Source organism: Nannobrachium achirus, assembly GCF_963921795.1.
Source record: "Nannobrachium achirus genome assembly, chromosome: 6".
In the NCBI taxonomy this organism is placed as follows: domain Eukaryota; kingdom Metazoa; phylum Chordata; class Actinopteri; order Myctophiformes; family Myctophidae; genus Nannobrachium; species Nannobrachium achirus.
Window position 1 is genome coordinate 56,771,057 of NC_137815.1, and position 14,310 is coordinate 56,785,366.

General features: G+C 41.6%; 1 protein-coding gene across 1 annotated transcript; it reads right to left on the bottom strand.

Moving 5' to 3' along the window:
• Positions 1-640: 640 nt before the first annotated feature.
• On the bottom strand, positions 641-13,509 carry pkp1b (plakophilin 1b; the record flags this gene model as incomplete). The annotated part of the gene is made up of 13 exons (XM_080728303.1): positions 641-715; positions 2,024-2,108; positions 2,300-2,486; positions 2,615-2,768; positions 3,707-3,877; positions 4,847-5,026; positions 5,827-5,944; positions 8,137-8,287; positions 9,142-9,349; positions 10,171-10,309; positions 11,075-11,445; positions 12,614-12,708; positions 13,308-13,509. The coding sequence occupies 13 exons, from the start codon at positions 13,507-13,509 to the stop codon at positions 641-643; spliced, it is 2,136 nt and encodes a 711-aa protein (XP_080584429.1).
• Positions 13,510-14,310: the final 801 nt, after the last annotated feature.

Consider the following 14,310-nt stretch of genomic DNA (forward strand, 5'->3'; position numbering starts at 1 on the left):
AAATAAACTGTTTTTGTGTATTTTCATATCAAAAGTCCCTAAAAAGCCAATCTGAATTACTTCCTGTGAACAAAAACGTGCTGGGCGATGACATGGAAAGACAGTAGACACTTATACATGAACCTTGATTACATTCACCTGTTTGATTCCAGACTGTGTATTACTCATTGTAAACTTAATCAGCACGCTAAAATATGTATCTGAAAACTTTATAGGTTAGAATAATAAGCAACTTGGTAACAAACATTCTGCACAAGTGGCCAACTGGCCGTCTCTCTCTGCCTGCGCCTGCAGGGCAGTGCAGTGCAGTGCAGTGCAGGGCAGTGCAGTGCAGGATACAAACAGTAACACTAGGCGCCACGTGTGTCTGATTTTACCATGCCATCGCCTGAAGGGCTTGGACCTTCTGATTGGTTCAGAAACATACAGGCTTCCGTTTCAGACTGATATTTCACAAATAAAATGACATTTCAGTAGGACTTTAAAATGATTCCGTATGACTTCTAGTGAAATGAGACGGGAAACCATACTGCTTAGCTGCTCAGTCTCATTACTCACAGCTCATGTCCCAGTGGTGGTGTGAAGAGCAACTGTAGTTGAGAAACAGTGCTTTTTTTTTTCTTTTTGGGGGGCTGGCGTGTTATTCCACAACCTGGATAGACTTGAGTGCAGCCATGGTGACGTCGTTCACAAAAATAGATTTATTCATTCCTTGCTGTAAGACAAGGGGAGTCGTGAATTAAAAGTCTTGAAACGAACTCCTGAAACACTGACAAACCCTATGAGCATGTGAGTGATTTTCCCAATGCAGATTTAGTCAATACCACATCCTCTGTGTGTGAGGTAAGTGACGAAGCAATGGGAAAAGTTGTTGCATAACAACATGTGCCAGTGCGCTACAATGCATGTACCGGTACTATTAGTCGGAGGCCTTAAGGATATCTCGCGCTAATCAGTCTAAAAGCGCGAAATTTTGCACAGATGTAGCCCAGGGCATGCTCTAATGATTTAGCTAGGGCGCCCGAGTCGGCGACCTTCGGGGTCGCCACAGCGGCCAAATCAAGTTGGGCTCCCATTGACTTTCTATACAGGAGGAAAATACCCAGAAAAACATTTTTTCTCTGGGTATTTAAGTAGGATCTGAGGGGTCTAACTAGGGGTTTGTCATCATGCTGAATCCATTGCAAGCATTTGTTTTGCACAAAAAACATTCCTTGGGCTAGAAATGGCCTCAGAAAACAATGCATGTATGGGTGAGCATTCATGTTAGTCGGAGGCCTTAGGTTTTTTTTTCTCGTGCTAATGAGTCTAAAAGCGGCAAATTTTGCACAGATGTAGCCCAGGGCATGCTCTAATGATTTAGCTAGGGCGCCCGAGTCGGCGACCTTCGGGGTCACCACAGCTCCAGAAAACACCCAAAAAACTCTGAAAAGTGATGACTCATCACTTTTCATCACTAAACCATCGTTTTCTGGGGCCATTTGTCGCCCAAATGCTTGCAATGGATTCAGCATCATGACAAACCCCTAGTTAGACCCCTCACATCCAACTTAAATACCCAGAAAAAAAGTGTTTTTCTGGGTATTTTCCTCCTGTATAGAAAGTCAATGGGAGCCCAACTTGATTTGGCCGATGTGGCGACCCCGAAGGTCGCCGACTCGGGCGCCCTAGCTAAATCAATAGAGCATACCCTGGGCTACATCTGTGCCAAATTTCGCGCTTTTAGACTAATTAGCGCGAGATTACCATGTCATCTCCCTTAGGCCTCCGACTATATACCATTATGTGAATGACAATTGTAGGATTATGTTTTGAACCTGTGCCACCAGATGCCTTACACATAGCTGTTTTAGCTTTGTCATGGCGATATTCTTCCATATCAGCAATCTAAGCTTTCAACCTGTCTTCTCTTCTATTCTCACAAATACCTCAGTGAGGCGTGGACTTTTGGTTTGAAGGGGAAAACATAGCAGAGATTAGTCACTGACGGGAACCCCAGACATGAGGATAATTGAACTCTTACCTTTTTCAGGAAGTTTTGTAATTCTTTATCCGACCAAAGGCTGTAGAGAAGTAGAGCTGCGCCTTTGCTGGCTTTGGGGAAATACCTAACGGAAAGACAATACACATAGTCACGAAAAAAGACTTGTTTACTAGAATATAGCTCAAATCTAAATCATCGTACTGTGTTCCAAATATTTAATTGCTATTTTGCAATTATTATCATACTGCAAAATAGCTGAAGTCAATTTGGCTTTACAACTGTGATCATGATTTAGGGGTATATATCAAACCTTACTTGTTCTGACTCAAATTCTTCAGTGAGTTGATCAGGTTGTTGCTGAGCAGGCGTTTACCAAGCTCAGGCTCTTTCCTTAACAAGCAGAGCGTTGTCTGACATGCCATGGCCAGCGTGTCATCAGACTCATTACCTCCTTGGGTGCCGGAACTCAAGATTCCGGTCAGTTCTGGAAGTGCTTTACGGGCTGCAATGAGTGGGCAAACAAAAGCCGTTGGCAAGAAAACACGTACATTTTCAAGTAATTGTTTAGGGTAATAATGAAGGAACAACATAATACAAGTTGTTTGATATCGTTTTGGATCTCTCACTCACCTATGGCAGACTGCAGGTTCTGGTTCTGGGCCAAGTTCCCAACAAGGGCCACAGTGTTCCTCTGCAAGTTAGGCTTGGGAGACTTCAAAAGGGGAGCAATGACTTGCAAGCCATTTAACTTCTGCACAATGGTGTGGCTCATTACGCTGGAGACCTATGAGAACAAAAGGTTATATTCATCTCTCCGAACCAAGGAACTGAATGCTTGTCTGTGTGCTACGGTGGTCAAAACACAACGATATTTCGCGAAACCACATTTCAAGCATTTCAACAAACAAGTTGCACAAAGCATGCGCAAAGCATAAACAAACAGCATTTTAGGAATCAAGTTCCACAAAATATTTGACAAAACAACTCTTCACAAAATACCTAAGAAGTCTCTTTCCCCCATCAGGATGTGTTCCACCGTGAACGACCTCTCTCACCCCTCTCTCACCTCACACAGTCTGCATGCCCCTCTATCGTCAGGCAGAAAGGTTTCACAGCATCAGAACCAGCTTTGCGAGGTTGTATAACAGCGACTGTCTGCCACCCCAAGCTGTCAGACTTCTAAACACAGCTGCCATCCATCAGCACCTCAGACCCCACCCCTACTACACACACTAACCCACTTCATAGACTTCATGTCTACCCTGCACCAACACTTGATGCCAGACCATCAACACAGCTGTGCCTCCTATTTATACTATGCATAATTACCATTGAGGGCAAAAGTGCCATACTGCCATGGCAACTGAATTTCCCTAGTGGGATCAAGAAAGGAAGGACGGACGGACGGACGGACGGACGGACGGACGGACGGGCATAGTGTGTCTATTAATTAATTTGACACATACACCACGATATATTGCCCAGCCTTAGTTTGGATGTTTGCAAGTGGAAATGTGCACAGAGGAACCAACAATACCATCCTTAGACCCGGGGCTTGTTGAAAGCTGAAGCCCAGTTAAGGCTCGGACACACGTTACGATATTTAAGTGGTCGGCGATTATTGGATCGAGTGTGTATGAGCCCTTACCCTTCGCTGATGAACGTGACTTTTCAAAATGGTATACCATATTAGAATGGTACAACAAAGACGTTTACACTTACAATGCCTTGAGTTGCGGTGAGGTTCTGCAGAGATCCACAACAGGCCTCCAGGGTATTGTCTTGCTGGCTGGAACCCATCAGGGACAGGTAACTCAGCAAGGTTTTGGAGTGGATCAGCCAGCCCGCTCCTTTAGGGTGTAGCTCTTCCACAACTGGATAGTCAAAATGACGCTAGAACAAAATAAATGGCAGAGTCCTCTGTCAGTAATTGTCATAATTCTCACAATACTTACATCTCACATGTGACAGCATCATCAATCATATTGGATTTACAGTCGATACTGTGAGGACACAGTGTCAAATAACTATGTGGAAAGTATTACACGTTGAAGTATTACACATTCACTGCCATGGTCTTAACATCTAACAGAATCCGACACTTCACCGCCATAGACATGTTACCCCCTGGCTCCTTTTCCACGGACCATAAAAAAGCACGGATGATCGTGATTATACATTTTCTTTTCCAGGTGAAAGAAAAGACGATCGTCTGCTGTGAGCTGCTGGGAGCTTCTGTTTACATATGGAACCATGTTACGTTCATGGAGCCGTCGAAAATAAGGTAAAAAGTTTGTGCTTTAACTATTGAAAAATAGCAGATATACAAGCTTGTAGATCTGCTATTTTTGAAAAATCTTGAAAACTTGTGTCTTTGAATATTTCAAATCCTTTTAAGGTTTTTTGAAAAACCTATGTTTCTATGTCAGTGGGGCTCAAACTTTTGCATGTGAAGGACCCCCAAAATATTTGGCCACAGACCCCCATCTCAAAATATTTAGTTCCAGGGCCCCCCCCCCCCCCCCAGAAGCAAAATTTGAGTTACAAATGTTTGCTTAAAAAATACATACGGTATATTTAAAGACTTTTCAAAAATAGCAGATCTACAAGCTCGCTGTGAGCTTGTATATCTGCTATTTTTCAATAGCTAAAGTTTGAAATAATTAAGGCCCCTCCACCTTGGGCCCTGGTAACTCAGTCCCCCCCCCCCCCCCCCCCCCCCCTTGTGACGCCCCTGCACACACACACACACACACACACACACACACACACACACACACACACACACACACACACACACACACACACACACACACACACACACACACACACACACACACACACACACACAGAGAGACATACCTCCTGCTCTAGCACCTTGCTACTCTGGGTACTGAAGCAGCCGATGGGGCCGGTGTCTCCCTGGGTGTGTCTCTTGCTGGCCGTCCTGGACAGCGCTGTGATCCTGTTGAACAGGGCCGGAGCTTCAGCCTCCAGCTGGAACGTCAGGTTGTGAAGGACGCAGGCACAGTTTTCCACCGACTACTCCAACATTCAGGAACAGAATGACAAGCCGTGTGTTAAGTGCACATGCTGTGTATTTTTGGTTCACAGACTCGTTCAGACCTTTTGCAAGTACATTTTTTATGTGTTTTCTACAATTTATCGTTTTATAATTATTTCCAAAGATTTTCCGAAACAAAAAAATGTACATCTAAAAAAGAATGTTGCAAGAAGAAATTCGATAAATAAATAAAAACGTTTAAGAATTAGTGAAAATCACAGATCTACAAATTGATATATACAAGCTTGTAGATTTTCACTAGTTTGGGTCCCCACTCCCCAGGTCCCGAGCTAAAAAGTGTGAGAAGCATTGTCGTAGACTGTAAAGGGATTGATGTTTTGGATGCAAAGCCTTGAGCCAGTATGAGTCATGTGAGTGCTGTGGGTACATGGATAAACTATAATAACTACTGCACGTGGTAGGGAGATAAAAGAAAAGGCTGGGTTAAATAATCCTCTTAGGTTTTGCTATTCTATTCTACTTTAATGGACCATGACAGTTCTTCACGACAACATGTCAGATCAAAACTCTGAACATTGTGTGCTTTAGTTCTGTGTTTAAGTTGAACCATTCTGCATGTGAGGAGTGTGTGTGTGTGTGTGTGTGTGTGTGTGTGTGTGTGTGTGTGTGTGTGTGTGTGTGTGTGTGTGTGTGTGTGTGTGTGTGTGTGTGTGTGTGTGTGTGTGTGTGTGTGTGTGTGCGTGCGCATGTGCGTGTGCGTGTGTGTGTGTGCGTGCGTGCATGCGTGTGTCATAAGACATCTTTTGTACAGGTTTACCTTATCATCTGGTCTGTTTGCCGCCACGCAGTTCTGAACATAACTGACCAAAGAGTCAACTAATCCACAACATTTTCTCATCGCCTGTCTGTTGCTTTGTTTGGAGCTGCTCAGATTTCTGTACAAAAAGTAAGTAAGTAAGTAAACAAATAAATAAATAATAAAAATAAATACATATTGTGTGTGTGTGTGTGTGTGTGTGTGTGTGTGTGTGCGTGCGTGCGTGCGTGCGTGCGTGCGTGTGTGTGTGTGAGTTAACATAATGTAAAACACTGATCATTTCAAATTAGACAGCATTTATTTCAGCTAAATATGTCTGCACTACTCAAGGTAATTTGGAAAAAACACACATCATTACAAATTAGACAGCATTTATTTCAGTTAAATGCATCTGCGGTAATGTGGATCCTGACACATGACATATTCTTGGATTGCACTTGACTTGCTGTCTCAAGACTTCCTATTAGATTTAGTGCTGCTCTTAGTGACAGGTAATAGGTTGACTTAAAGCTTTCCTCTCCTACCCCGGATTTCAACACCTGCGAAATTGCTGAAATTTTTTTTTGTCAGATGATGATCCTGTGTGTGGTGAGACATGACCTTTGACACAATCTAAATGTCTCAATAGAAGAGTAGGGAGACAAAATACAACCACCCCAACTGTAAATGTTATATTGTATTAACATACTGTACAAACTGTTACAAAGGACAGATACAACATGCTATGCAATCCTTTTTTTATGGGAAACAAATATGATTTAAACTTGCATATAGCATATAGCATACTGTATCAATTCTATAATATCTTGTTTCCCCTCACAAATGAGATATTTATACGTAAAAGAAACTAAACTAAAATGTCTCTAATCTCTGCTTTGAAGATAGAATGTCACGCTAACACGCTATAGGAGCTCTTCCAAGAGAGAACACACACAGCAATTTAGATTGATTTCCATCTGTCCGGACATGCTCTTACATAATGTATACAGTGATATACAGTAGACATATCCGTACTTGAAGTAGGGATGGGCAGATGTAGAGGGGATTTCTAACAGGTGGAATGCTATCATACATTTTTTACGCCGTAATGATTGACACCAGACCCCACGGATGTGCGCAAGGACGTAGTTCTACACCTAAAAGCAACCAGGTAAAAAGCAGCCAGCCAAAGTACACTGCATTGGATGGCTCCCGGCATGTTCGTGGTTGTGCGGGTGCGTGCTCAAAACACTATATGAAGGGTGTTACCCAACGTTCCGACGCAAACTACACCCCTTGGGCTGAGCATTTAACTGAAAAGGTATCGAAACCGACATTTGGAATAAATACCAGACTTGTACTTATGTAAAAGTCCTGTTCTACCCCAGAATTCAATATCAGAATCAAGCATTCAACCAAGCCGTGTAATAAATTGCATTATTACACAACTTGGTTGAATGTTTGATTCTGATTCGTCAATCACTGAATTCAGCGGTCTGTTATTTTAGAATTCTGTTATTCTGAACTCAATAACATACTAATGAAAGGCTCAGATCACCTACTCATATCAATCTGTGCTGCTTAATTTTGTTCCGTATCCAACATGGCAGCAACAGTATATAAACAAACACACAATGCCTTCTGAGAGAGTGATAAGGAGTGACACGCAGCAAGGTCGGGATCGGGATTTGAACCTGCGATGCGATAGAGCCTACAGTATATGTGGTATGCGCCTGGACCAGCGGGCGCCGCTTGCTTATGTAGCTTAATTGAATAATCGAGAAGAAGGGGGGATACTTCCCATTTCTTATATCTGATTATCCACATACCGGTACTATTATACTTATCGTACAATGATAGCATGCAAAGACTGTAGAAATATCAGATCTATACACTCACAACGCATCACAATGCAACATTTATAATCATTTATTAATTGTCATCGAGGAATGATAATTGAAATACCGGTAACCATGAAATTGATTTCAAGTCAGATCGCCTAGCCCTAACAATGTGAGTTAAGAAATGCACAATATCGTCGTTGTCAGGTGAAAACCTTGTATGTCCAAAACCGTTTGTTTTGTATTTATCATTTTAAAAATGATTTAAACTAGTGAAAACAGCCGATCTACAAGCACACAACGCCTCAAGGCTTTGTGTGCTTGTAGATCTGCTGTCTTCAATACTTTTGTGCGAAAGCCTTGTATGATGAAGGAGGGCTTTGCTTTGCGAAGAAATGTACTGTACAATTTGAAACGTGGAGATACGAGGTTTCTGCCCGACAGTGACGATATCCAAAGCCAGGAATCGTGTGTTTTTAGTTTACCTTACCTAAGACAACCTGTCGCATGGAAGAACACTTCTGGATCGATACCAGGTCCTGTTGTGTAAGGCAGTATGACGCTCTCCATCAGTACAGGCAGAACACTCTTTACCAAGTCAGGCTTCAGGCTATCCACAGAGGACAGGTTCCACAGCAGGCCTGGCGGCAACAACATTTATTTAACTTGTTGAAAAGTTATTAGTCAAGCCATTCCTGTCAGTATTTATAGTGATTTATGCTTTATTTGCAGCTGTGACAGTGAACAGACAGGCATTTATTTTCATTGCATTGCTTCTAAATTGTTATATTGGGCAATAAAAACTTGCTTGTGAGGCACCTTGCCTCTTCTTCCATGGTGTACCCTGCATGGGTTTGGGTCCTGTCACATGGGTGTTTGGGATTAACTAAGCAACTTCAAACTCCATTTTAACCATAATAGATTCATCGGAAACACCCGTCCTTGGTTCTGGTGACTCATACTGCCCATCTAATACGTGTTCATTTAACACCTGTTTTTAATGAATCTATCATGGTTAAAACGGAGTTTGAAGTTACTATGGGTTTGTATAGGACGTGTCTGATAAAATGAATATAAAATATCTAAATATTGAATCAAGCAACTTAAAAACCATTAAATATCATTTAACTAACGTTAGATCACGAGTTTGAGAATGAATAAGTCAGTAGCCTACATTTGTACATTTAGACATGGCTAGTGAGTGTGAGAATACATGTTTAGTCGTTAATTAATTATTTTGTGTAAGCTCATCTAAAGTCAGGACTATCTATGCCTTAAGCATTTATAAATGAGATACAAACAGCAATATAGAAAATTACAATAGTAGCACATTAAATATTAGGTTATTAAAACATTTATAACTTTGTTTACTAATTCTTAGAACCGTCACCTGTGAATAATGCAGGTTCCATACAGTAGATGCAGTACTCATGCAGTGTGCACGACTGCTTATGCGGTCAATATGTGTGCACACATGCAAGGTGTGCCAGCGTACCTGTAAGCTGTTTCTGTGTCTCAGAGGAGTCGGTCTCTCGGAGCAGGACAGCGGCCTCCTTCATCCCACCACAGCGGTGCACCTCCTCCTTGATCTGGCTGTTCTGGAAAGATAGGTTGCGGAGGGCGGCCGAGGCCGTCTGATAGACCTGTGGATTGGGACTGCGCAGCAGGCCCACCAGAGGAACCACCCCATGGAGGTTCAAGACCTGCCAGTGGAGACAAATGTGGAGGGTTGATACTGCTGGACTTTTGTTTAATCATCGTGAAAATACATTTCATGTAGTCTTGTGTAGCCAGACAACTATTCCACAAAGATTGTGGGAGGCAACAGTCTGCCCACACGGACTACATTTCATGTACTACGTGATAACTGTGAACACGTCAGTCTACACAACACCAGTTATTTGTCAAAGCACAGCGACAGAATTACTATTTACACTCATGTGGCCTGTGTAACCTGATTCCGCCAGATGGTGGTGAATACAGTCAGTCTCCATCTGGAACAACTCAGGACCAACCGCTGAAGAAGGCTGCCCCTTTTTTTCAAGCTATTTGGCAGGTGATTGGATGGAACCGTCTGTCTATCACAGTCTGGGCGTGCTCTCCAACCACTCATATTGACATGTCTGCATGACGTACTGTATAGTAGCTGCTACTTAAGCTAAACTAAACGCAAGCCTCCTTTTTCAAACACACTTCACGTCGCGGTCCCCTGATGGGGATCGAGGTGGGGTGCTGGGGACCGCAACGTGAAGTGCGTTTGAAAAAAGAGGCTTGCAGCAGCTCGTGGTAGCGACAAAGATGAATAGTGAAAGAACTACAGTGCGCTTCTTGATCGCATCACATCCGGTCTCGCTCAGATCCCGCCCGTAGCTGCCACTGATTGGTTCGAACCGGGTGCTGTTCGGTGTAGCACCAGCAGTGCTCAGAGATTGGACGCTGTATGAGGAACTCAATACGCCACCATCTGGTGGAGTCAGGTTACATGTGGTGTGCTGTGGTGTGAATTATGGACTAGATTAACCACCTCCTGCTTAGCTGCATCTTCATTGTAGGTGTTGTGTTGAATGAAGGAGGCGCCACAGTGCTGATACGTCTCATCCTTGGAGAGATACTCCACAGCATCCCTCATTGTCATATCAGAAATGCCACTGTTGCTGATAGAGCTACAGTAAAAAACAAAAGAAGCAAAAAAGAAAAACTGTGCTATTAAGATACATACTGTACTGTAGCATATCAATCTAGCAAGGAAGCATCGTCACTGTCAGCCGAAAACCTTATTATGTCCAAAACCGTTGGATCCAATGTAGTTATTATTTAGTCACAAGCTATTGTAAATACTTTTCATTGGTTAAATATTCATAAAACCCACAGACTTAATCACTTTCTACCCTGCGTCCCTATTTTTGGCATTTCATACTCATACTCTTAGTATACTGTGATATGTGTTGACTACACATACCAATAGATCTTTCACCATGCCATTCCCCAGGCAGTTCAAGTGCTGAGAGCCAATTTCTGTTTGTTTTTTTGTTTTGTTTGTTGTATTATTTGTTACTGCTAGCTGTATCTATTTTTATGTATCTGTCCTGTGTTTCATAACTGCTGTCGTGTCATAACAAGTGGATTTTCTGAACAAGATCTATCTTATAAGTGAAGATTCTCAGACATTCTCTAATTTTTCAAAATCTCTTTTCTCTAATCTTTAATTTGTTCAAAAATAGTGAAAATGCAATGCATTTCTGGTCATTTTTGCACATCACTGCAAATGAAAAGGAACCCACGAAGGGAATTAATTTAGTAAAAAAAATAAAAAGATGAAATATGGAAATGCAGACACCGGCATTACTCCATACACTTATATAACATGAAATTAACAACATTTTAATTTGAATGTACTGTATGGGTATTGGGTATATTGGTCCACTCACCCAGAATCTCCCTTGCTCTTAGATGCACCATCAACAATGGAGAATTTGGATGGTGTTCTGGACAGTTCGGTTTGGCTGACTATGAACTGGCTGTTCTTGCTGTTGGTGTGACTTGTTGTGCCATTAACCACAAACTGACTGCTGGCACTCTGTGTCAGCAAGGTGTTGGACTTGTTGGACAGGAGTCTGCGGGAAGACACAGCGCGACTTGGCGTGACGATGCGACCTGCATCGGGCATACTGCAGCTGGTATTGGCTTTGCCATGTGCCACAGGGATGGAACCCTGCTCGTATAGGTAGCTGTTCCTTTGGACTGTTGATCCCTTTGAACCACTGACGATCCGACGATTGACGGTCTTCTCCTGGCCGAGCTGTAGATCCAAGGAATAAATATTATGTTCGTCATGAGAAGGTCTTTTTTATGAAGAAGGCTCATTTCAACATCAGCTACCATCAGCAAACACAGATGCAAATATGCATATTCTAAGCCCCCTGCTGTTTTTTCTCTACACTAACTTAACGGAAAATGACTGATCTATAAAGTTACAATGAGTCAAAGTGTAGTGAGTTTGTAGATCTGCTATTTTTGCAGACTGTTTTTCCAACAATAGAGATGCTATAGGGTTAATTGGTGTTAATTATGTTATGAGAGAGCTTTAAAGGGGCAGTCCTGCAGTCTCAACAGGACAGGCCAATAAGAATAGTATTTTCTTTTTTCTTTCCAGCATTCAACACAGCCTTATATGAGGTGAATGAGATAAAAAACAAATTACACAAATATGCCAAAGATAAATTTGCCAGCACAGTCAATGTATCTATGTCCAGCAACTGTTCATGCAGTATGTGAGAATTATTTTAAAAGAATGTTGAAGTCGCACATAACTGACAATTCCTCTGTATTTCATAATATTTTACTATGTCATTATTACATGTCCCAGTTTGTATACGTGTAAACATAGAGATAGATTTGATAATATCATTGTATGTGGATCTCAGTGAGCTGGATCGATCAATGATCAATCGATCGATTGTTTTCTGTGATTCAAAGACAATTTTACCTGAATAAAATGAACTGTATAGAAAAGTGGTAAATTATGTATTATGTAAGTATTCACAGAACCTGTCTCACAGAGATGAATAAGATTGTTGACAAAGACATACCACAAGTTACAACATGGCATGAGAGACAAAAAGATAACACAATCAACAATGATCTGTGTTTGAGTGTGAAAGAGCAGTCATTCATCATACAATTGCCATGAAAAATGAGACAGCACAACTGACATCACATTACCTTCTCCAAATGCAGGCTACTTCAGCCATGCACAGTTGCACTCAATAGGTTCCTTATATGTATTACCCGAAAGTAACCTTGCCACGTTGTTTTAAGTACTCTCACATAGACATAGATACTATCATCTTTTTTCATGTTACTATACAGTATAGCGTAGGCTATATATGAGTAATACAGTGGTCAATGGGTATGGTGTGTGCCTGTGTGGGTCATCAAATATAGGCTACAAACAGTTTCCACCATACCATTTTAGATAGTCCATTTCCAATGAATCTACTTCCATTGAGTGATGGGGGGAGTGACTTGAAAGAGTCGGTGAACATGTTGTCATACAGAGGGCCTGAATTGAAATAAAGAAAAGTTAAATAATGAAATAAATACAAATAGAAATAAATCAATAATCAACTTTAATCAAAGTCCAGACTGACTTGGACTACTTTCTGATTATTTAGCCTACTTGCAACTTGTGGAATGCTACAGCCTTACATACAAGACAAATTAGAAACCAAAAAGAAATTCCTAAATATAATAATAGGCTAATAAAGAACACATTAGGCTACTGCCTACTGTAAATCTATGGAAGCAAAAGAGATTGGAACAGATGCAGCCAGGCCAGCTAGATCAGAATTTAGCCTATAACAGAAATTAAATGCAGTAGTAGCATAGCCTATATAAACTTAAAAATATATATATATATATTCTAACTGAACTTCTTTTGCAATAAGGCTTATCTGATAACGCAGCTAGGCTATGTGCTATTTTACAAGTATGGATACTTGTACATTTTACTTTTTAAAATTCTGAATAAGTAATTTTATACATTTATAGGGCAGCCTAATTCAAACAGATTTAACAGTTATTTAAAATAAGCTATACCCTCTCTGTTTATTTATCTGGCATTAGCCTGGATGCCACAATGAAATGTAATTGTTTTCTTACTTATTGGAGATGCAGGAGTGGTTCCTCCAGATCCGCTGGCCAGCCTCTGTCTGCTCTTGGATCGCGCGATGGTTTGCAGTTGCACTTGTTCCATAACGCGCTGTTGACCAGATCCATACTGGTTCACGGAGGGCAGCGCAAGAGACGTGTAATCGACATTATCATAGGAAATAGCCGATTTCAGTGGACCGAGCGTCATCATTTTTGCGGAGTAGGCCTAGACGATTAGTCCACTCTGTCAAGTCTGCATGCGGGGCTGCTACACTAACACTACAGTATGGCTACTACAGGTGTCCTTGTTAAAGCGCACTGCCCTGCCCTGAGCCGGTAGGACAATCAGACCTCGCCCACAAAAAAACACAATAGACGCACACGGGACTGAACTGATGTTTGAATTGGGTGTGTCTCAGCTACAGGCTAGACTCCCTCCCTGCCTCTATTAATCACACACGCATCAGTGTCTGACTGACTCTGACTTCAATTTAGACATGCCTTGACAGGCATAGCTTTTGTCATATAGACGTGAAGTGAAAGTCCCTTTCATGCTGGCTGGCTTGAACGGGATATGTCTGAATGTCTGATTGATGGTGATGGTTTATTACCACCACCAGAGCTATTATTATTATCTTGTAGATCATCTGCTGTTTTCACTACTTCTGTGCGACAGCCTTATAGTGTAGCTATTAAATAAGGCAAATAATAACTCTTTAACTGCACAGCAAGGTTTCAATAGTACGTTTTTTTGCAAACATTAGGCCTATTAGTGAAAACCATATTTATAGCCTACATGCTGCAGAGAAAGACAGCAGAATAGCACAGAATAGAAAATGCATGTTATCTAAAAAGTGACTTGGTTGGGGAAAGGGAAATGTTTCCAAATGCAACTGAAAGTTTCTGAAACAAATAGGATGGAATCATTCAGACTAGCTTCTACCATTAACTAAATGGTCACTTGGGAGTGTGGGAAATTGCACAAATCCTTGGCTCGGATATGAGACTGCCA